The following is a 23874-nucleotide window of genomic DNA, read 5'->3' as shown; positions in this document are numbered from 1 at the left end:
CCAACCTGGCCTTGAACACTTCCACTGTTCCAGTGCCTCAGCATCCACACAGTAAAGAATTTCTTCACTCCAGGATAAAATGCTGTGCATTTCTGGGACTTTTAATTGTTGGAAAGAGTCTCAGCAGCTTCTTAAATTTTTCATCTGTTTCTAGAATATGGCACATCCTGGTTTCCAAGAAGTCTTTCAGAATTAGCAATATGGTAACAGAGTGCCTGGCATGGAAGAAATTGTAGTTTTGTAGACTTTAATGGAATGCTGTTTCATACCTAAAAGCTGTAGTGAATTTGCATATTTTGAAGCAAGTCTTGTTAAGAATCTGTCAATTAAATTCCTTTAGGAGAAGGGGGGTTTGTACCTAGCTAAGGAAAATGGAAACTGAATTTCTTCCCTCTTAGGAAAGTAATTGAAAACTGGAACAGTTTCCTCTGTGGCACACTACTATGCAGATTAGAATTCTTTTTAGAGTTTTAATTAGGATGGCATGTTGCATATGAAACTGTGGAAATGCTGTTCTGATGGAAGGAAATCAGAGTTTGAGCTGAGTGAGGGGCACTTGGAAGGGAGAGCAGTGCTGAACTGGGTGCAAGAAGGAGCAGCAGCTGATGCCAGGGGCATGTTGGGATTATTTAGTTCCAGGCTGACTTGGTGACGTCCCCTCTGTCACTCTCAGCTCCTGGGATGTGGCAGGTGCTGCCAGGGAGTTGGGGTGCAGGAGCCCAGGTTGGCGTGCTCTGTCTTCATCCATTTGTTATCCACATTTTGAGAATTATGGATTAATTGGATTACACAGTAAATAGGGGATAATAGATTAAAGGGATATTATTGGGTTAAACCCCTTCTTAAACCCCTTCACCTTTCTTTGTTAATACTGTTATGCAAGATAAAAATGTCAGCCACGAAATAAACTTGGTGTGACTCCTCCCTTTGGTGCTTTTGGAAATGAGCACCTTCCACCCGCTGTGGCCCAGCTCTGCTGCCACAGGGTTTTACCAAAGATTGCTTCTGTGAGTCAGGACTTGGACCTTTTCCTTTTTTTTAGGGCAGATATTCAGTTTGTGTGACCGAACACAAGGCAGGTTTCACTTCTACCCGGCGTGACGCAGTTCTGAGGGCTTTGAAAAGAGTCAAACCCGGCTCGAGCTGCAGCTCGAGGGCTGGAAAGAGGAAATAGGTTTGTGCTCTCGGAGGTGGGACGAGCTGTGACGCATTTGTGATGTGTATTGGTGGAGAGCAGCATTATTTTGTGCTCCTGGATCAGCAAGTGTCTGAACTCTCCAGTCTTGCAAAGAAACAGGAATTGATTCCAGGGCACCGAATTTTATCTTTGAAATGGGTGGATCAGGTTTAAGCGACTATTCAGGTGGTTGAGCTGGAGAGAAAGGAGCTGGGAGATCTGAGATGTGTGGTCTTGACACACACTGTCTGTGCTCCAGCCCTTCTAGGGCTGGGCCATTCATGCTTCCACAGGCAGCAATGCCATTTCCCAGCAGTTTACCCTTCCTTTTCGGGCAGTTTGGGATTAGTTTCACATGGAGCAGTTGGCTGCTCTGCTCATGGCCACAGTAATGCTCATGTGGGAATAAATGGGGACTGCTCTGCTTTGGTGGGAGTGCCAGTTTGTCCTGGTTTTAACATAACTTTGGCCATAATTAACACTTAGAGAAAGGAAACATCTCGCCAGGAAATGTGTTTTGTGTTAGCACACTCAAATATTTTGACCCAGATTTGCAGTTTGGTAAGTAAATATACTGTTGCTTGCCTCCACACTTTCCCCTAATACCTTCAGCACCTTATTAAAAACTAGTTAATGTATATGCTTACTGTAAACTCCCAGAACACTGTTAATATGCTGCTTGAAGAGAGAGTGTTATATCAAGTGTTGAAGCACAGGGTGGCAATTGAGAAACAAATTGTTTCCCCTCATCATAGGAGATTCCAAACGTTGCTGGATTGCTGCTATAAAATAGGGAAAGTATATTTTTAAAATTTAGTTCCTGGAGTAAACAAGGTGTAAGTATGATTGTGGAGTTTTTTCCTAGTCTGTTGAGTGGAGCAGGTTTGGAAGAGGAATCCTCATTAGAAAGCACTGGGAGGAGGGACTGGTAAGAAATTAATTTATAGAAATCTGAAAGCTGTGAAGGTTATTTTATTTATCTCCAAGTCTGAGACCAGTAGAAGAAACCCAACCAGTCCAATGTCTCGACATGAGACTTGGTTAAACTTCTACTGGTCTAACAGTCAAGACAATTGTGAATTTGAGCTCATTAATATAATCAGGATATGCATTCATGGCATAAATATATCATCTGGACCATCTCCCTCTTTTGTGTAACGTTACAGACATCCCCTGTCTGGGTGGAGGAGGTTGTGCTCTCTAATCTCTCTCACACTGGAAATCTGCATTGATTTGACTAAAATGTTTCTCCACTCCTTAGCTCTGTTTATTACTGACATTTCAGAAAACATCTAGTGCAGCTTCAGAGGGAGCACTATTGATCTGCAGTCAGTCTGCTTTTGAATCAGCTTGGGGTGGGATGGCAAGAAGATAAAGGTTGTTAGAGTTTCTTTGCCAAAATCCTCAGCTATGGATTTTTCTGGATTAAGCCTCTAACAGAAAAAACCTGTCCATGACAGAGTGTGTGCTCTAAGCATTACTAGGGTGCTGCAAGGTGCAGAATTTCCAGGCTCTGGTTATTCCTCCATCATCTTCCTTCAAGCTGCTTTTCCCATGTTATGGATGGGTTTGGTTTGTGTGTTAGTTTAGGCATGTACACACCAGCCTAAAAACATTGTAGGTGCTTGTTCTTACTCTAAACTAGGCTTGTAAAAAAGCTTTTTTTCGTGTGTTGTTTTTGTTTGTTTGTGTTTATATGGTTTTTTAATTAAATAGGAAATGTTTGTTTCTCTTTTCTAAGAAATTCAAGTAAGGTCAGGAAGAGAAAATGTTTGGTGGCTCTTCAACTCTGATCTAGAGTTACTAAGTTATATCTCCTGTTTTCTTAAAATACCTGATTTATTATCTCAGACACTTAATAAGCCTTGTCAGTTCAGTATGTTCCACTGAACTTGCAGCCAGACATAGATGACTTGATAAATTGTGTTTCTTTCTTTAAACCTTGTGATGACTTAATCTTTATTTGGTGGGTTTTTTTCCTCTTTCTTTTTTAAACGATTACTCTTGGAAAAAATGCAGTGTCCCTGTTCCCCTTGAAGAGCTAAAAAGCCATTTGGCTGTGCTAAGGTTTCAGCAAATCGTATTTAGATTGCTGACATTGTTTTCATGGAAACCAAATAAATTGGTGCCACTTCCTGGGTTTAAAAGATGTGTTCATCTGGTGTGTATTTCATGTAGTTTTTTGGGGTTTTTTTGCCCCTCCCCCAAAAATATTTCTGTGGTTACTTCGCTTGACGCACTGACTAGACAGTGATCTTTGTGCCATGTATCAGCTATAAAAGATACCTGCTCTGGTTTTACCAGCAGGTAAATCACCAGCTGTGCTGTAACCATGTCTTTGGAGAGAGAGTGAGCTGTAAAACTGGAGATATTTCCTTGTACAGGCACTGGCAAGTAGTTACAATAGATGCAGCGTTGTAAGGGAGGCTGTTGTGGTAACATCACCTTGATAGGAGCATGATTTAGGTGTGTTTTCTTGTAAATCACGTTCCTGATGAGCTGCCTTGGCTCTCTCGGTGAGGATCACAAGGCTCCAGGAGGCACACAGGCTGGTTTGACTCAAACCTTTCTGAAAATGGACCACTTGACAGTTATGAATAAAGCTATTTAACAGTCAACTTCCTGTGGTTTACATGCATTTCTGAATCAGGAGGAGGCTGAAGGGCTGCAGCTGAGATGTGTATATTCCATCTGAACAAAAAAGGGCATCTGCTGCAAGCAGTCAGAGGGACTGCTTAAGATCTGATATCCCAACGTGACACAATAATGTTTAAAACAGCCAGAGCACTCTCATGTGACACCGGAAGGTCTTTGGAGCTGATGTGTAGGTGGTTCATTCTGTTGTATTGAGGGGTGTTCAAGAGGTTTGCTTTATTGCAGTACATCAGTATTCATGTGCTCAAGCCTGTGTTTGGTTTTGTCACTGGTATTGGCATCTTTGGGCTGTGCTTTAGGTGCAGGGCAGGGCACGAGTCAGGTGCTGTGGGATGGTTGGTGTCTGCAGTGTCACAGGTCACTGCTCACCTTCAGCCAAGCCACAGAGGTTTGCAGTTCAGAACTGCTCAACTGTAAAAATTACTTTAAAGGGTTCACCTGCATTTAAAAAAAAAAAGTTCAGCTGTGACTAGTTAAAGACTATCACATGGAATCACAGAAGGGTTTGGAGGGACACTTTCCACAAGACCAGGTTGCTCCAAGCCCTGTCCAACCCGCCCTGAAACGCTTTCAGGGACGGGGCAGCCACAGTTTGTTGTCAGGGCCTCACCACCCTCACAGGCAAGAATTTTTTCCTAATATCCAATCTAAACCTACTCTGTCAGCGGGAAGCCATTCCGTCCTGTCCTGTCGCTCCAGGCTCTTTGTAGATAGTTCTCTCCATCTTTCATGTTGGCTCCTTCAGGTACTGGAAGGCCACAATTAGGTCATCCCAAAGCCTTCTCTTTTCCAGGCTGAACATTCCCAATTCCCTCAGCCTTTCCTCACAGCAGAGGTGCTCCATCCCTCTGATCATCTTGGTGGCCTCCTCTGGATTCGCTCCAACAGGTCAAGGTCCTTCCTGTTCTGGGGACATCACTTTATATTTTTAGCTAATCTTTAAATTTCCGTCCTATGTGCTCACAGAACGTGGGTGTGAAGACAACAGGAATGTGATGGAGAGCTGCAGTTTTTCCTTGGGGGCAGATCCTGCAGTTTCTCAGTTCTGTACAGATTTTGTCCTTGGTGTGGCTCCTTTGTGGCGTGACAGCCACAGGTTGACTGAGGGGCAGCCACGTGGCAGGGCTGGACGTGGTGAGCCACACTGGAGTTAGTGGGGCAGAGGGGGGAAACCCAGACTCTTTTTTTCTACTCATCTTGGGTAAACCAGAGAGTTTACAGTTTGTCTAAGGGGAAATTTTAGGTGTGACAAGTGTCTGTTGAATACGGACATTTAAATACACTCACTGTCATGAATTTACTGAGAGAGATGTAATTCTGTGTCTGCCAAGTAGTCTTTGGATCTGTTTTACAGGGATGTGACTGGATCATTTTCTTACCAATTTTTAAAAATTAGGTGGCATTAAGACTTTTCCTTGGTTGTTGTGTTCTGGGTTTTTCAGTGTTTTCTCTTAATTTTTGCAAAAAATACGTAGGTTCACCCTTTGGAAAGGGGTTGGAAGTCTTGCTTGGCTGCTTTGTGATGCTGCCTTTTTGAAGCTTGTTTAAATGGGTCAAAACTCTTTGGTTCTATGGTAGTGCATTCTGATAAGGATCTGTTCACTGAGGTGGTTTGCAGCTCAGTGGTGTCTGTAGTTAGCAGAGCTCAGCCTGCTGCTACCAACGTGGCCAGGGCAGACAGAAAATCCCCACTAGTCAGGGCCCTGCCTTGTAGCTGTGGTCTGGAAGGGTGGCTGGAGTGTGGTGGAAGAACAGAGGAGTTTGAAGCTGTTCAAGGTTCTGGATGCAAATTGGTAACATCCAAGGATTGAACAGCTGTTGTCCTTGGATGCAGAGTTGAGTCATGTTGATGGCGCTTGGTGTGTTGGGTTTGTTGTCTGAAGAGATTTTCATGAGGTGAGAGCCCAGTGACTGAGCTGATGATGTACAGGCAGGGAGCTGGTATGTCACTGCTGTATTAGCTGTGTTAAACTGGTGGATTTTATAGTTCAATCTCTTGGGTTTCAGCATGGCCACCCTGATCCTTGCCTGCTGTTGGCTCTGGTCGGTGACAGCGGGGGAAGCAGAGCCGGTTTCTCGCTGTTCCTCCCGGCAGTGACTTTGCTGTGTCACGTGGCTCTGCAGCATTGCTGTTGCTGCAGGCCCCTGTATTTTGCATTTGTGACTGCAGGAAATCCCCTCTTTTAGGAACCTGCTTCTGGGGGGTGTTTTCTGACCTATCCAGGCTGTAGTTTACTTGTCTGTCCCAACTGCTCAATCCATTGCAGTAGCAGTGAGCCCTGAGACTTAAAGGAAGGGTAGTGACTTATGTATTCCAGTGCTGTGGAGTTAATGGTTCTTTAGGGAGTAGACATTGCTGTAAGTAGTATAAAAAAGAGATGAAGATGAAGATGTCTGAGATGAAAATACATGTTTGCCTACACACACACACGCACAAATACTTACAGCCTCTGAGGCCCAGGTATTCTAGAATAAATACCTCCACTTAATGAGTCTGGAATCTGGCTGATTTGTATGTAGCCCTGTGGGGAAGGGCAGGTTGCCAGCTCCTACTGGCACCTAAAAAAGAAATTAAATCTGACCTTAAATTTTATTTTGCCTTAATACTCATCTACAGACAGTGGTTTTAGCACTTGGAAGGCCTGAATTCTGATCCTGTTACTCCTGCTTGGGGAGCTTGATGGATTTGTGCATCAGGGTTGTTTATTTTCTGTGAAATAGGAGTGTTCTTCCCTGTACACTTACCTTACAGGATTGAGACTAGAATGGGTGCTGAAAAAGATGTAGTTGTACAATACTGCTGTCATGGCAAGCAGTAGTTGCTGAGTGCCACTAAAGTGGTTAGTGTTATTGCTGCAGTTTGTCATCCCAGAGAAAACTGGGACAGCTGAGCCAAACAGAAGGGAAGGGAAGGTGGTAGAGGTGTGTTGGACTCTTTCCCTGCAGGTGTGTCGAGCACCAGGCATGTTTCAACCAGAGCCCCAGTCTTGCCTCATTAAGAGTTGATGTTCAAATTGCACACTTCAAGGTGTGGTATCTACTTGTGTTATGTAACTTATTTTAGTACCTGGAAAACTTGCAAAAATACCTTGCTTATGTGTCTGCCAGAACCCTTTTTGGCCTGTTATTTACCCTCCCCTAGTCAGGTAGGGTAGATGCTTAGGTGGCACAATTTAATAGTGAGGTTTGATATTCATGCCAGATAAGTTTTCAGAGTTCAGATTGAAGTGAGGGGAAGTTGTTATCAGGGTGTAACTCCTGTCCTAATTCACTTGTCTGGATTAGATGTATCACCCTGGTTTCGGATGCTGCTTGAATTTCTCATCAAGCAAACTCAGTCAGAATCCTTGCTCTTCCATCTGCAGAGTGAAAACACAGGTGGTTTCTTTTCTGCACTTACTGTAAAGTAAATAAGTTACAGCTGGTCATCAGGAGCTTCAAAAGGAAGCCATTTGTGCTTCTGTGAGGATACTGAGAACCCTAAAGAGGTGCTGCTTTCCTCTGCAAGGAATTCCCTCAATACATTACCTGCTGCAGTTGAATTCAGGTGCAGCAGTATCCATGTAAGAATTCCTCTCTAATCCCAGCACCCTGACAGAGTCCTGCAGGGTTGACTGTAGTTCAGGTTTACCATGGAAAACTCTTTAGTTCCGCGTTAGTGGAGGGATCACAAACTGCAGTTACTATTTACCAGGACAGTGCTGGCTTGGATCCAGCAGATAACCTGGAATACCTGTACAGCAGATGTGATCCCATGCAGTACAGCACCCTGGAGCTCTGCTCCTTCCTCCCAGAGGAAGGAATTCTGGTCCAGCTTGGTGTCTGCTGGGAAACCTGAGTAAAAGGCTTCGTGTGTTGTGGTTTCTCATCCTCTGTTGTGCTCATCATTCCCTGTGCTCCGGGGAAGTACCTGTGGGAATGGATCGTGTGGCACTGCAGTTATAAATTAATTTTCTCCAGTGATTAATCCCCATACCTGAATGTCTGTGTGTGCACACTCTGCAAAGCCTTAGAGGGATTGAATGTTTCTTTTCATAAGGAAGGTGTGGCTGCTTCATTGATGCTCCCTGTGGATAATACTTGGATTTATTTATCAAGTCTAAACTTGGAAAGAATGTAACTATTATAAATGTGCCTTTTATGCTTTTAAGCTTAAATATTAACTGGCCTAAGAATAAATCATCAGTGGTGTTCTTAGTTTAGCTGCTTTTAAAAATGACAGTGATTAAAGCTTACAACACTTAAATGTAGATTTTGGTAAATTATCTGGACTTCAGAATGTAAACTACTGGGATCAAATACGTTGCTTATTTAAATAACTGTTTGATTTGTTTTTAGGGGGAATCTGTAAAGTATTTCTTGGACAACTTGGATAAACTTGGAGAACAAGTAAGTTCTTTTTTTATTTTTCTTTCCAGTCTTGAGTTTTAAGTTGTCTTTGTGATCTCTGGGTTTTAAGTAGATGAAATGTAATCAGTGTCTACTCTAATAACTTTATCTTTAGTTAACTTTGACTGTTGCATTATCTCAGCAGTTCATCACTGACATGTCAAAACCACAAGGCAGTGCAAGGGCCAGGAGACTTTCTGGAAATAAAAGTTCTGTCAAAAAAACAAGTTACAAATGATTGTCCAGTCAGAAGACTGTTAAAGTAGCCCCTCAACACTGAATGATACCCAAAAAGGACTGGGTTTGGGTTTACATATCCATTTAGGAACACTTGAGTTAAATCACACGTCAGTAGTCTCTGAGGAAAAAGCTGAAATTTCTGTAGAATACTTTTTTTATAGAACTGTTAGTTATTGCTTGAATAGTGAAGTTGTTTGCTGATACTCTGGGCTGTGTATTGCAGGAATGGCATGTGGAAAAACTGCCTTTAAAATGGGATCGTGCTTGAACTCCGTGGGGAGGCAGTTTCTCCATGGTCATTTCCAGCTGATGGCTAACAACTGAAGGAATCCAAACCACTTCAACTGAGCCCTGTTACATCATGCTTAATTTCATTTTTCTTTTTGCCTTTAACAGATAAAACTTTGATTTTAATCCAGGCTGTTTCTCTGCTTTGAACTGTCACTGTTCTGACCGGGGCACCGGTGCAGAACGCAGGCGCTTCCCAGACCTCTGGCTTGGGAACTTGCTCTCTGAATCAGGATTTGGTCTGGAGTTATAAGACCTGCACTCAGGAGGAGAACTGCACTTGCTTTAATGAACTGCTAAACTCTCTGCCAGTGGTGGATTTCTGGTGGTCTTTGAATCCAATGCCACTTGAGTTTCGAATGGTTTGGTTTTCTTCCAAACACAGTTGGGTGAAGAGTTTTGCAGCTTCATTTCAAAGTTCTTTATTTAGCAACTTTGGTCCATTCTTTGATTAAAGTGTAAAACTTAGTCACTAGTTGAGGTTTTTTTTAATGTTTTTATATACACACACTTACTGTAGTGGGATGTTGCTGTGGGAATGCTGAACTCTGAATTACAGCTTTTCCAGCTTCAAGTCAGACCAAATGGTGTTGAGAATCAGAGGGACTCATCAAAATCTTCTGTTGTAGAAAATGTTAAGTCTTTGAGGAAAAAAGCACTGAGTTTTGTTCCTTAGTAAAAGATTTGATAGGTTCTTCTGGTTTATTCTTATCTACATGCAAGATTTATCTAATGAATATTTCCCCAAGCTGTATTAATGTCAGTATTTTACTGTTCTTATCTGATGCAACTGGGCTGACCTGCAACTAAATTGCTTATAAACACACAGATCTGCCATTCGTGTGCCTGTTGCCAAAAAGGAGCTGATAACAGCACTGAGGGAAAAGAACTTAATGTTCAGATTTAATCAATCAGCAAAAAAAAAAAAAGGGTATCTGACAGGCATACGTGTGTGGGATCACTTGGATTCCATGCAACTGTTTGTTGTTGTTTCAACTGCCAGTGCAGACTGTATGTATTCAAAATATCTCACAGAGAGATGTTGCCTTCCATGTTGTGATTGGATCTTAGTCATGCCTTAAATTGTAATTTTAACTAGGCAAACTGTGATGTGATACCCAAAAGGACTCCTTTAGAAGAAACAGACTGCAGTGGATTTGGGGAAGGAGATAATTCAGGAAGGAGACACATGTTCCAAATCAGAGTCTGTATGGGGATGCTTGCAGGAAAAACACTGATTGACAATGGCAAAACATTGAAAGAACTTGGAAAATAATACTCACTGCCATCCAAGGAAAATATTCACTTAATGCTGCAGCCTTCAGATGTGGAGAATGGGATCAACACTGAGAAAAGGGCCGGCAAGTGGCAAACTGCCAGTATCCCAAGGATCTGGGAGAGGGAGAAAAACATAACCATCCTTCAAAAAGATAACTAAAATACTGGGAGGTTTCTTAGGAGTTGTTCTGTTTGGTTTCCTGTAGCCAGATGGTGGCTGGATACCCACACTTGTCTTGCAGAGCACTCCTTTGCTGCCTGTTGCATCAGAGTAGCCAATATCCAGGATAAAACAGAGAGTCAGGGAATGGTTTGGGTTGGAAGGGACCTTTAAGACCGTGGTGTGTCTTCTGTGCGTGTGGAACTTGAAAGCACTTGAAAGGATTCTCTTTGTGGTTACAAGTGTGGTAGGAGTTTTCAATGAGTAATAGTACTTGAGAGGGAATTTGTCAGGAATTCCAGGGATAAGCTCCTTGTTCTTGAAAGCTTTACTGAATAAACATTACAGGTCAACTCCCAGGAGAGTTTGCTTTGTGCTCTTGTTTCAGTATTGAAGGTACATATGGCTTTGCCTATTATATTAATTGCTTTTATTTATTTACATGATTTAATAATTTCAGTCACTCCTGAGCTTTCCTAAGACTTTCTGTTTTTGTTCTGAGAATTTGAGACTAACTTCCTGAGCAGCAAAAGAATTCACATCCCCATTTGAAAGTTGGAATAAGAATTGAACCTGTGACACTCTTGCCTACATGTTGACAGTCAGCTTTGCTCAAAATCCCTTCACATGTGCCCAGTGACATTTGATACAGTTGCTGCTCTATTCATCTGATTGTTTTCCCCTCTACAATTTTGGTAGGAAAGACCCAAGATAAATTTAATAAAAAGAAAAGTCTTACCCACCCTTTAAAGTTGCTTCATTTACTCAGACAAGGGAGTGGCAGCACAGCTGCTGCTCAGTTTGGAGAGAACTCGATCCTGCTTTAGCTGTTGAGCTCTCCTGCAGGTTTAGGTGGTGTGGGGTTTGATGTGTAGCAGTGCTGCAGCAAAGGCCCAGGGTGGGGATCCTGTGCCTCAGAGCTGCTTTGTAATTTGTGCCACGATAAAAATCAGCTCCTTAGTCATGGGCAGCTCGGATAAAGAACCCGGAGCTCAGGCAAAGCCATCTCTCGCTGGTTTCACTTTGGAGCCTACCTGGTAAAGCAAAGTGATCCTTGAATTTTTGTAATGTTGCACTCCATGATTTTTAGATTTTATTTTTGTGGCTCGAACTTGCCCAGCTGCCTTGAACTTGGGATACAAGTATTGAAGTGGCCATGGAGTTGTGTTTGTTCCCCCGCCCAGCCGACTGCTTGAATCAGACTTTCTGGACCATGGTCTCACACATCTTTATAAAAGCTCCAAGTCTGGGAACTGGCACTGTCAAAGGAATATCATAGATCATTCACTAAGAGGAGACTGAAATTCCAAAACCTAAACAGCGCTCTCTGAAGTTGTGAGAAATGCTGGAAAAATGTGAGGAACAGTTTCCATAACAAGTGAACAACAAGGCTTTAAGCTCCAGCACAGCCAGCTGTCTGGGAGAGATGCTCCTTGCAGATAGGAGAAGGACTTGGAGCAGATGCAAAAGTGTAATTCTAGGAATGAAGAAATCCCCAGTCCAAGTCTTGCATTTCATGCTGTCAAAAGCTGACTAATAAGAGTTCCTCATCCTGTAGCATCTGCATCCATTGATGATCATATAACAGTCAAAAAATAGTAAAAAAGCACTTTTCCTGCCTCTTGAATTCTGGGGAAAGGTGGGCTGGAGAAGTTCAGGGTGCAGCTGTGTGCCCTCCAGGCTGTGCTCTGGGAAGAGGCTGCTGTCCCCAGCTGCCTGGTTCTTCTCCTGTTCTGCTCATGGCACAGTAAATTTTGGACAAAGCCAGGCAGTGTGAGCTCACTGGCGTGGCACACAGCTAATAGAGTGACTTTTTGGACCAAGACAGCTGGATGCAAAAGATCCATGGCACAAACAAAATAAGCTGCTTAAGTTTTGCTTTTCAGGCGTAATTGATTGCCTTAAAATCATTTAGTGAGCAGCTCTTTTGCACTGGAAGCAGTCGTGCCATGTGCAGGAGAGCCTGGGAGGAACGGAGAGCCCAGAGTTGGAACAGGATATACTCTGGTTATTGATTTGGGAAACCTGTTTTAGAACCCATTTGCTGCATTGCAGTGTTGGCAGCCAGCATGTTCCCCAGCTTTGTGAGGAGAGGATGAATAAAGCACAGAGTAAACCAGAACAAGGGAAAGAGGCATGAGGAATTGCTGGTTCACCTCCCAGGTTATTCATGGATCTTTGTCATGGAGAGCTTCATTTCTCTGGGGTACATATTTTGATTTAATATTAACGTGTTTCCTGTTCTGGACTCCAGATCTTTCCCAAAAGCTCCAGTGTTAGCATGTAAATACAGGTCTGATTATTGAAAACCTCGTGTTGTTCCTCTGCCACCTGCTCTCTCCATTGCAGCTCCACCGTGCCCGTGACTGTAGCCTAATCTGCAAACTCTCCTTTACTTCTTTTTTTTTAGGATTACCTTCCCTCACAGCAAGACATCCTGCTGGCACGAAGACCCACCAAAGGGATCCACGAGTACGACTTCGAAATCAAAAATGTTCCTTTCAAAATGGTCGACGTGGGCGGGCAGAGGTCGGAGCGGAAGCGGTGGTTCGAGTGCTTCGACAGCGTCACGTCCATCCTCTTCCTCGTCTCCTCCAGTGAATTCGACCAGGTGCTCATGGAGGACCGGCAAACAAACCGCCTCACCGAGTCCCTGAACATTTTTGAAACAATAGTCAATAACCGGGTTTTCAGCAACGTCTCAATCATCCTCTTCCTAAACAAGACGGACTTGCTTGAGGAAAAAGTACAGAAAGTGAGCATCAAAGACTATTTCCCAGAGTTCGAAGGGGATCCCCACTGCTTAACAGATGTCCAAAAATTCCTGGTGGATTGTTTTCGCACGAAACGCCGGGACCAGCAGCAGAAGCCCCTGTACCACCACTTCACCACTGCTATTAACACAGAGAACATCCGGCTAGTGTTCCGTGATGTCAAGGATACCATCCTGCACGACAACCTCAAGCAGCTCATGTTACAGTGATGTGCAGAAAGACATTCTTGTTTCAGTAACTCTCGTGTGTTGGTTTTTGTTTTGTTTTTTTTTTTAACTAGAAGTTTACAGCAGGAGTAGAGAAATCCAGATCCTGTCAGACTTCTTGATATGTGGCTAAAAGCTGCTGCTGAACACATTATTGCCAATTTCTGCAGAAATTCAGGCTTAAATCTCTTCCAGTGTAGCTTCAAGATGACTCAAGTTGTAATTTTATAGCAGATCTATGTCTAAGTTACCTGTAAAGTGGTAAATTTGACCTTTTACAAACATGTATTTCATCCTAGAAAATTCAGAATTCCGAGTCCAGACTTCCATGAAATTGTTGCAATTATTAGACTGTGGCAGTAATTTAGGGGTGGGGGGGAGAAACTTTTCACATCTAACTTCAGTACAAAGACTGTGATACCATAGCTGACTTATGATTTCTCAGGTTTACTTTTGGTTAGAAATCCCATCAATCCCTTGCTGGAATCATCTGTTTGAAGCGCGGATCCCTGGGAGTAACGTACTTCCTGTTCAAGTGTAAACCTTAGCCTTGGGTTTGAATAGGAGATGCTTTAAAAATGCTTAAAACTGGGAGCTTCAGACGTGTCTGGCAGGAAGTACTGAGTCCAGGGACGAGGGATTAGTGGTTGGCACAGTGCACGGATTGACTCCGGTGTTGTCCGTACGTCTCGGAGCCACGGCAAAGCACAGAGCACTCTGGTCTGGTCCTCTGGACATTCTGATGTGGGAAGGGGGAGCAAGCTCAGCTTGTGTTTCATGTCTTCACTAAGCAGATGTTCCATGTAGGTAACAGATGTTCCACGTAGGTAACCTGTTCTCGAAGCGCTTTAACTCAGCACTGGTTTGTTTTAATTCCCAGCTCCTTCCAAGGTGCCTCCTCGGAGTCAGTAGCGCCTGGTGATGGGGAGAAGTACTTGCAAACCTAAGTGCCTCCTTGTGTTCTGTCCTCCTCTGGTATTTTCAGTGGCCTTATGAGTTCCCAGCAGAGGCCTTGTGTAGCTGACACCGTGGAGATGAATGTTTTCTTCTGGAAAAAACGAAAAAAAAAATGTGTCCCAGCAGAACATGCTTCAGCTGATGAGGTTCTTTCTGAGACTTTCCAGTGGGGTCTAAGCAATCCTAAGTGTACTTGAGCCAAATACGTCGCACAGCATCTCCCAGAGTGCTGCTTGTGACTGTTTTACCCAAAGTTCCATTGCAGTTTTGTTTATTTTTTTTTTATTTTGGGGGGTGAGGTGGTTGTTAGTGTTGCCATGCGATGAAAAGAAATAATAATAATAATATACCCTGCAGCACACTGCAAAACAACAGTGAGCTGTTGTGTTTCAGAAATCAGTGCAGCTGCCACGTTTCCCCCAGGCTGTAGTGTCATGGGGGCAGTTCAGCTGCCCCTTTGCCCCGTGGAAGCAATTCCTGTGGATCATGATGGTGGCCAATCCCTCAGTGAATTCTCATTCACGTCCCGTGCACGTGGCGAGCGGTGGGACACGGTGTCCCTGCCAGGACATAGGAAAGCTGCCTGTCTCCTGAACTTAGCCTTTACTTACTGTGATTGGAAGTTGTATTAACATCTCTGTACCTCGTTCTCCTGGCAGCAGAGGGGGAATAGTGTATTTTTATTTAGCTAGGTGCTTTGAAAGACCTCTATTTTTTTATATCATCCAATGAGTAACCATAGGTTAGTCTGTGATTCTGGCCATCAGGCACTATCTTGGGAGGAAAGAACTTTGAAAAGAGCTTGGGAGAAGTCACAGTGCAGAATCTAAACATAATCCTAAAGTCTGGATGCAGCACTGATGTCGGGAGGATGAGTAGAATTTTAGATGGGGATATTTAATGTAGATTTTGCTTCTATACTGGACATGGATTTTTTTCTGATTTGGTGAGTTCATATGTGAGCATTTCAAGAAGGAAGATGAACTAGACACCTCAGGAAAGACTAGTGAGGCTCTTTCAAGGACTGGCCATCCTTTGGAGAAGGATAATGGTTGATTTGGTTGGGCTTTAAGTGCTCCATGAGCAGACACAAACCTCTGGTGGCCTCCAAGTCCAGTGTTGGAAAGCAGAACCTGAACAAATCCATGCCCCACCCTGTCAACAAGATGAGGAGTTGGGTTGGTTTTCTTCCTTTGCTGGCAGTTGTCAGAACAAGTTTCTTTTCAAAAAAGAGACTTATCTCTGAATAAAACAGTTAATTTGGAGAGGTCTGCAGTATGTGCTTTGGAGGATGTCAGACCAGATGATTGCAGAAAAGACTAAAAACTGGTAGTGGATGATAGGACGGTTACCAGGGATTTATTTAAACAAATTTATATATAATAATGATGGATTTTGTGTCAAGGGACCTGCTAATTTACTGAAGATCTTTCAAACTGATGTCAGTCTAAGGATGAAGCCAGGATCACCAAGGCACTGGGCACTTCTGACCTTGGCCAAAGTGGGGATCAAATTCAGCAGCTTCTCCTCTGAACCACCCCAAAAATCCTTGGTTTTAATCCTCTCAGATCACTGTCCCTGTGAACCCCAGGGCCTGTAGGAGAGCAGGGGGGACCCCAGTGCTGGGTCACTTGTAGGCCCTGGTAGATAAGCACTATATGAATCTCAGGCAGAAAGTAATTGATTTAATGAAATAACTGAGTCAGATCACTCGGGTTTCCCACTCCCTGTTCTTGAGAGGGGGGTGAGACAACACACCTGGATGTATGTACCTGTTTACATGGTTCCTGTGTTAAAATATGACCAAAACCCCCAAATCATCACCCTTGGCCACCTTCAGACTCACTCTTCATCAGCTCTCTGAATGGAGCACAGCATGGACGGTTGTGTTTCCCTTTAGACTTGTTTCTAAATATCATTTCTTTATTGCAGGACATAATTTTGGTACAAGGAACCAAACAAGTGACAGTTGTCTAGTGAGAGTGAAGCTTCCTCATGGAAACCAGTCTGTGGTACAAGGTTGGGATGCATTTCTGGTGAAGGTGGGAAAGCAGGTAGAAAATCAAGTTTTCCAGAAAATCAAGTTTCCCTACATTTCTTAGTTCTCTGCTGGAGTGAGCTCTGTTCAAAAGATCACTGACCCTATGGAGATGAACCACTGCCTTGTACAACCTCCCTGTACTTGAAGGTGAAATTGGTGTTTCAGCGACTGTTCCCTCCTGCAGGGTGTTAAATGAGATGATTGATACCTAAAAACTGTGGCTGTTCATCAGGGCTTGATAAAATTTCACATTTTTTAATATATTGTATGTGGGAGCGTAAGCCATCAGTTTGTTTGTGTGAAACTTCAGCTTTCTTCTGGAACAACTGCTCTTAGAAAGAAGTCAGGTTGATCTCAGAGGCTGTTTATTGGGCTCGTCTCTAAGTAGCTTTACATTTTGCCCATCAGCAGGTTGATCAGGTTGGGTGGGTGTTCCAAGCTTCCTGACCCTGGGTTGGGGACAGGATTCCTGGGGTGTGTCCATGGGCAGCAGAACACCCCCCTGGTTATTCCTCTTGCAGAAGGTCCATTTCCCACCACCACTCCCGTCCCAGCCCCATCCGAAGTCTCGTGCCGTGCCCAGTTGTTCACCACTTCACTTTTACAGGTCTTGTCTCTCTGATGGTACCATTAACATAGTTTTTAATTTCACAGCATTGCAGTACAGTGCCATTTTGCAATTTCTTTGCGTTGTACTTGAAAATAAGTTGAATTGCAGACTATTTAAAACCGCTTTCCTGCGCTTTCAGTAGCAGTGAGAGCTTACCTTACGTGAAGCCTTTATGTAAAAATATATTTTGTAACAATCTCATAGATCTTTAACAAAACCAAGATTTGTATTAGCTTTGTATAAATGTTTGTGGCTTACAATTTTATATGTTGTTTAACTTTTTATAAACTTTCCAGGGACTACTTTTTATTGTAAATTTTTTTTTTTTTCTCCTTGCTTTAGTTTAAGATTGGCAATAAATTATTTCTAAGGGAGGTCTTAGAAGAAAAAGCATCACTTCCTTTTTATAAAATGGTTAAATTGATTCACAGTTTAAAACCTTACACTTGCTTGTACATTGCTCTGTACATACTCTCCAAAAGTGTTGCCTTTCAGCTATTAATATTTGCCTTGTGTACAAAAATTACTGACGATGAATAAACATATACAGCCTCATGTTGGTGTGATGAAATCATCTTTTTCGAATCAATAATGAGTGGAGGCAGCCAACTGACTCTTTTTGGGGGGTTGGCAAAGGCCAGCTGGTTTGCTCCTGCCACATCTTGTGTTTCAGATAAAAATGGGTAAGAGAGTCAAGCAAACTCCCTGCTGAAAGGGCTCCTCCAGGTTCTGCTGGGCCTCATGACTTTCTCCCCGCCAGGGAGGCACCAGGAAAATGCTGACTTGCATTTGACAGCCCGTTTGGTGCTCAGTATTTAAAATATTGATGGCACTCGGGTGTGCTCTGCGACAAGTCTCTATGAATTATGGATTTCAGTATTGCAGAGTTGATTTTAACTGTGGGGTTTTTTTTAAGCTCTCCTCTGACTAAGCCAGCCTCTTCCTCCTGGACAAACGGGTCACTGGCTGCGATATGAAGCAGTATTTTGCAGCAAAACATTGATTTCTCCTGTGTCAGGTTTTATAAGGCTGAGATGCTTCGTTTTCCACAACAGCCCTCGGATTTGGCCGGCGCGCTGTGGACACTAAATCCCCGGAAATACTCGGCCCAAGTCATCCTTGTTTATGGAGTTAGTGCTCAGTGTTAGCATTTATCTTGCTAATGGGGATACAGGAGCTGTAGGAATTCTCAGCAGTGTGAATGTTGCTGTGGGTGGGTCGGAACCTGGGTGCAGAGTGCAGTGGACTGAGGTGAGTTAAAACCCTGCCAATGCCCTGGAACTTAAACCAGCTCCATGATGCAGTTTGGATTCGGGTCCTGCCTGTCCTAGGGAAGCTGTTTCTGAGGAATCATCGCTTCATCTCCTGACCACTTTTTCGTGCTGGAACAGTCACATCATCTGAGCACTGTTTGTGATGTTGCCCTGACTTTGAAATCCAATCTCTTCAGATTTTTCTTTTTTTTTTTTATTGCATCCTATTTCCTGAGCTGCCACCAGCCACCTGAGGAGTAAAACTAAACCCATCTAGAACTCAACAGGTAGTGTTAGCTGGTTTTTTAATCCCAGTATTACAAGTGTAATTGCATCACTTTCTCATGGTCTTCTAGTTAAGTTCTTGTTGACTAAAGCTCTGAGCAACCTGGTTTAGTGGGAGATGTCCCTGCCTGTAGCAGGGGGTTGGAACTGGATGAGCTTTAGGGTCCCTTCCAACCCAGGCCATTCCATGATTCTGTGATGATCCTAAGAAAGCTCTCCTTAGGAGGGGGTTAGTGGTGTTGGACCATCCAGCAGTGGAGCCCTCACAGGCTTCAGTAACCTCAACACACTGATGTACCAGGGGCTGAAGTGGTGGGAAGAGCTGAAATGGGAAGGAATGTGTTCCAGGATTTGTGTGAGCAAGTGGAGTTTCTTCACGTTCACAACTCCTTTGATTTACCAAAACACCAACACCTCGCTGCACGTACTGAACGGAGGTTGGGTGTTCAAGCCTCTTCCTTCCTGTTAAAGTAACTCGGTGATTACACAACAACTGACAGGAGGGAGCAAAACTGGAGTGGGGCTGTGCCCAAAGTGTCCCTGGCTGCCCTGTCAGCAGCAGGAGCTGGTTCTGGAGCTGAGCCTGGTCCCCTGGTCCTGTTCTGAGAGGAGCTACCACGGAGCTGTGCAGCAGCTGAGGGTGAAGTGCTGAGGAGCAGCTGCCAGGCAAGCACAGCCCCAGGGGAATCCAGCTGGAAATGGGACAGGAACCTGCACTGGCCCAGACCCCGCTGGGTTTTCCCTCTGAAACAAAAAAGGTGATGGCATTGAGGTTCTTCTGGTACCTAATCCACTGACTGGTTGTGTTTTCCACAGAAGCTGAGATGTTTTCGCTGTGCGTGAAATGGGAATTACTGAATTAATAAGGATCCAGATATTCCAAGTCCTACAAGGTTTGCAATAGTGTTTTATTTGTGCCTGACTTCAGATGCTACTGGATTTCCTTCCTCTGCTTTCTTCCCTTGTGTTTTTATGCACGTGAGGGGCAAGACATGGGTTCCTGCTGGAGTGCAACTTCCACCAGCAGCAGCTTTCTGGGCCCTGGGATTCTTCCTCACTGTCACTCCTGAGAGAAGCTCCTGCAACTTCCAAGCGATCCCTGCTCCTGGGTGTGAAACACAGAGCCAGCCCTTAGCCCAGTTCAGTGAACAGGCTGCAGATGAACTGAGGATAAGGAATCAAAACATCCCAAGTGAGATGTGCAGGGAGGGGGAGACACAGTCCCTGCCCCTGCGTGCGGCCGAGCTGCTGCCCCTGCTCAGCTCCACGCAGGGAGCCAAGGCTTTGATTAATTGCTGAGCACTGGATCTGACAAACCTGGATTTGAGGCAGGCTGCTGCCAGCAGAGCTCTGGTGCAGTGCTTCCAACTCCATGTGGAGGTTAATATTTAAAGGCTGAGTCCTCCCAGGCGCTGGCTGTGAGCAGCAGGTCGTGTTTGCTGTTCCTGGGGCAGTGAGGGCTCCGAGGCGCTGCAGGGAAAGGCAGGAACGTGTTTGTCAGCAGATCCAGTGAGTGAATAAATCCCATTTCTCTGCCTGGGTGGTTGGAAACATGGTGACCCAGTAAGATGATGCTGATCAGTGCAGACTGGTTTTTATTAATTTAGTGCTTGCAGAGCAGGAGGAAGCACAAGACCCCATGCATCCAGCGGTATCCAAAGTGAGTTTTTCCCACTCCCTATTCCAATTCAATATAGTGGATCTTGCCCGTATAAAAGATGCTGACTCCCTGCCCAGGATTCTCCCCACAGACAGGCAGAGCCCAAATCCTTGCCTGATACTTGAGGGAATGGCCTGAAGTTGTGTCAGGGGTAGGTTTGGGTTGGATATTAGAAAAAGGTTCTTCCCCCAGAGGGTGGTTGGGCACTGACCAGGCTCCCCAGGGCAGTGGGCACAGCACCAAGGCTGCCAGAGCTCCAGGAGGGTTTGGATGATCCTCTGGGGCAAAGGGTGTGACTCTTGGGGATGGTCCTGGGCAGGGCTAAGGGTTGGATTTGAGGATCCTGATGGGTCCCTTCCAACACAGCATATTCTGGGATTCTGGGATTCTCTCTCCAATGCAGCACCAGGCCAACCTTGGGTGGCTCTCAGCCAGGCTGCAGGTGCTGTCCTGTCCTCTCTGAGCCGTCTGCAGCCTGGAAGACAGTCAACTTCTCTGATGTAGAAGAAAGCCACCCCTTTATCAGATCCAAAGGGGAAGCAGTAGTGGAAAAAGAGAAGGAGGACATCTATTTTAACATTCCCACTCCCCCAGACGGCCTTTGTGCTGGTTAGGGAATGAGTGACTGTTTCCAAGTTGACCACATACCATGCAAATGATGCTTGTGGGAAGACAACCAGCCGTGAATAGCTCACCTCCAGCAATCCCTGCATTGGGCTGTTCTGGCAGTGCCACGGGAGGTGGGATCACCAGCCCCCACAACAGATTCAACTCTGAACCCTCTGTGCACCCCCAGTCTGTGCCTGGGACTTGTTTGTTGTTTTCAGCTTTTGTTGGAAGAAAAGGCAGTATCTATAAACAATACAGGTCCTTCTGGGGTTGCCTAGGCACAGTATTTTGCACTTTTTCTGTCTGAGCTGGATTCTCTTATGTTGATCCAACAGTAGCTGTGAATTGATGACCCTTTCCTGCTGTAGCTTTCATTTTCCCTGAAGAAGAGGGAAGCTAACAAAAGAACTTCAGTGAAATCAGCATTTTCCCAGAGTTACTAACATCAGGATTTGCAGGCAGGCAAGTTGAGCAAGGCTTCAGCAGCATCAGCCTTCTTACATCATGTCTGGCATTTGCTGAAAATTATCTACAATTAAGGGGGAAACTTCCTCTTTTATTCCTGCAGATGACTCTGCTTCCCCCCCTCCCATCCCCACTTACAAAACTTGAGGGGAAAAGGGGATGTTTCTCATTTTATCCTCTGCTGTGCTCCACAAGCTGCCTGGGAAAGGGACACCAGCCTGACATGACTCTGCAGCTGAGGCCACTCCAGCTCTCCTTCCCTCTCTGTTCCCAGTGTTCCTCCCTGCTGATGGCATTGCATCTCTGCCCACAGCAGGAAATCTTTCTGCTGCTCCTTCTCTCACCTCTGATACTCAAGGTGAAATATTACTAAACACTTTTTTGTTTGCCACTTTTTTTGTGGCAAATTCTAAATCCTCCTCTCGTTTCCAGTGAAATGGTGGCTTTCATTGCACTGCAGTAAAGCAGTGCAGAGTCATCTCTGCTGTTGTCCAGGGATGCCTCTGGGGGAAAGGAACATTTTTACACATGCAAACGTCAGCAGCAAGTCCCTACCCTGTGTGTCCCCATCCAGCATCCCTCTGTCCCATGTGTCCCCATCCTGCCTGTCTCCATCCTGCCTATCCCCATTGCATATCTCCATCCCATGTCTCCATCCTGCCTGTCCCTATCCCATGTGTCCTCATCCCTTGTATGTCCCCAACCCATATATCCTTATCCCATATGTCCCCATCCCTCATGTCCCCATCCTGTGTGTCCTTGTCCTGCCTGTCCCTGTCCCACCTGTCCCCATCCCATATATCCCCATCCCATGTATCCCTATCCCATGTTTCTGTCCCACTTGTCCCCATCCCCTATATCCCTATCCCATGTATCCCCATCCTGTATATTCCTATCCCCTTTATTCCCATCCCCTATATCCCCATGCCATGTATCCCCATCCCCTATATCCCATCCCATGTATCCTCATCCCCTATATCCTCATCCCCTATATCCTCATCCCCTATATCCCCATCCCCTATATTCTCATCCCCTATATCCTCATCCCCTATATCCCATCCCCTATATCCAATCCCCTGTATCACATCCCCTATATCCCATCCCCTATATCACATCCCCTGTATCCCCATCCCTGTATCCCATCCCCTGTATCCCATCCCCTATATCCCATCCCCTATATCCCATTCCCTATATCCCATCCCCTATATCCCATTCCCTATATCCCATCCCCTGTATCCCATTCCCTATATCCCATCCCCTATATCCCATCCCCTATATCCCATCCCATGCCGGGCTGTCCCGGTGCAGTTCCGCGTGGGGCCGGCAGGGGACGCGCGCGGGCCGCGCAGCCGGGGCGGTGCTGCGGGGTCGGGGGGGACCCAGGGAGGGACAGAGAGGGGACACGGAGGGGACAGGGGGGTGGACACGGGCACCTTCCCCCCCGCCCCGATGGCTCCTCTGCACCCTCCGGCTCTGAATCGCTGCCAGGGGAGAGAGCCCGGCCCCGTCCCGCTGGGAGATGCGGGCCCGCAGGTGGGAATGGTTTCCCGAACGCCGGCTCTTTATTCACTTTCTGGCTCAGGGAATCGGGCGTGGTTTTGGTCCTGGTCGCGGCCAGGGGATGCAGGGTGGGATGTAGGGCTCCAGCCACCTGCACGAATGGGACTGGTGTCCCTGGACCTTGCCCAGGCTGTGTATGGAATAGAATAGAATAGAATAGAATAGAATAGAATAGAATAGAATAGAATAGAATAGAATAGAATATCCTGAGTTGGAAGGGACCCACAGGGATCATTGAAGTCCAACCCCTGGCCCTGCACAGACACTCCAACGATCCCACCCTGTCCCTGAGAGTGCTGTCCAAACCCTCCTGGAGCTCTGGCAGCCTTGGGGCCCTGGGGAGCCTGGGCAGTGCCCAACCAGCCTCTGGGGGAAGAACCTTTTCCTGAGATCCAACCTAAACCTCTCCTGACACAGCAAGCTGCAGGCTGCCACGGGCTCTGCGTGACAGCAAATACAGGGCACAGAGCAGGGCAGTCACACAACCTGCTCCCAACTGTTTCCTTCCTCCCCTTCTGCAGGGCCGAAGGTCACCCCCTGCCCTGCAGAAACCAGTGGCACAGCTGTGAGAAGCACATCTCCAATCCAACAGCAGCACCATTCCCAAGGCCTCCTGGGGCCGAGGGTGTCCAGCAGCAGGGTGGTATCAGCAGGATGCTCTGGGCAGGTTTCTGGCCACTCTTCTCCCTTGGAAGCCTGGCTGGATGTGTGGATGTAGGTGCCTGGTCCCTGCTGGTGTCACCTCTGCCTGGGAGCCTGAGCTTGGATTTCACCACCATGCAGTGCACCAGCCAGCCCCAGTTTCTAACTTCCTTGTAGGATGCATTTCACAACCCCTGTGTTGGTTTGTGTCTCAGCTGTTGCTGTAGGATACCACAGCTTCTGCATGTGAACCTTTGCTTGTTTTTCTCATCTTTCTACGACCTTACAGACGTAAAAAACTGTAGGAGCACATAAGTTCAGGGTTTCTAAAGGAAACTGTGGTCTGAGACATGCAAAGAAATGTCAGTGGTAGAGAGTTACACTCGTGGTTAGTGACTGTTTATTTGTTTTGCTAAGTAGAAGCAGGTGTTACAGAGTCAGGATATTCGGGGTTGTGTTGCTCAGAGGGTTGGGGGTTGAAAACCTTCTCGCCAGTGTTAATTATGTTGTTTTTAGACACAAGAAGAAGAACACAGGGGACAGAGAAGAAGGATTTTGCTTTGGTCTTTCAACACTAAAATCTTTCAAGCTTCTTCTTTCATTTTTGTTTTGTGTGTTGCATCTT

The 23874-nt window shown here is 45.4% G+C and overlaps 1 protein-coding gene across 1 annotated transcript in view; it reads left to right on the top strand.

The window, feature by feature from the left end:
* GNA13 (G protein subunit alpha 13) overlaps nucleotides 1-17330 on the top strand; it is a 29178-nt gene extending 11848 nt beyond the window's left edge. Inside the window, exons 3-4 of the mRNA XM_027654524.1 lie at nucleotides 8171-8221; nucleotides 12598-17330. Coding sequence (XP_027510325.1) covers nucleotides 8171-8221; nucleotides 12598-13170 — 624 coding nt within the window. The 3' untranslated portion in view covers nucleotides 13171-17330. The remainder of the gene's footprint in view (nucleotides 1-8170; nucleotides 8222-12597) is intronic.
* Nucleotides 17331-23874: the final 6544 nt, after the last annotated feature.

Source organism: Corapipo altera, unplaced genomic scaffold, assembly GCF_003945725.1.
Source record: "Corapipo altera isolate COAL_440 unplaced genomic scaffold, ASM394572v1 343, whole genome shotgun sequence".
NCBI lineage: Eukaryota > Metazoa > Chordata > Aves > Passeriformes > Pipridae > Corapipo > Corapipo altera.
This window is presented reverse-complemented; position numbering and strand designations above follow the sequence as displayed.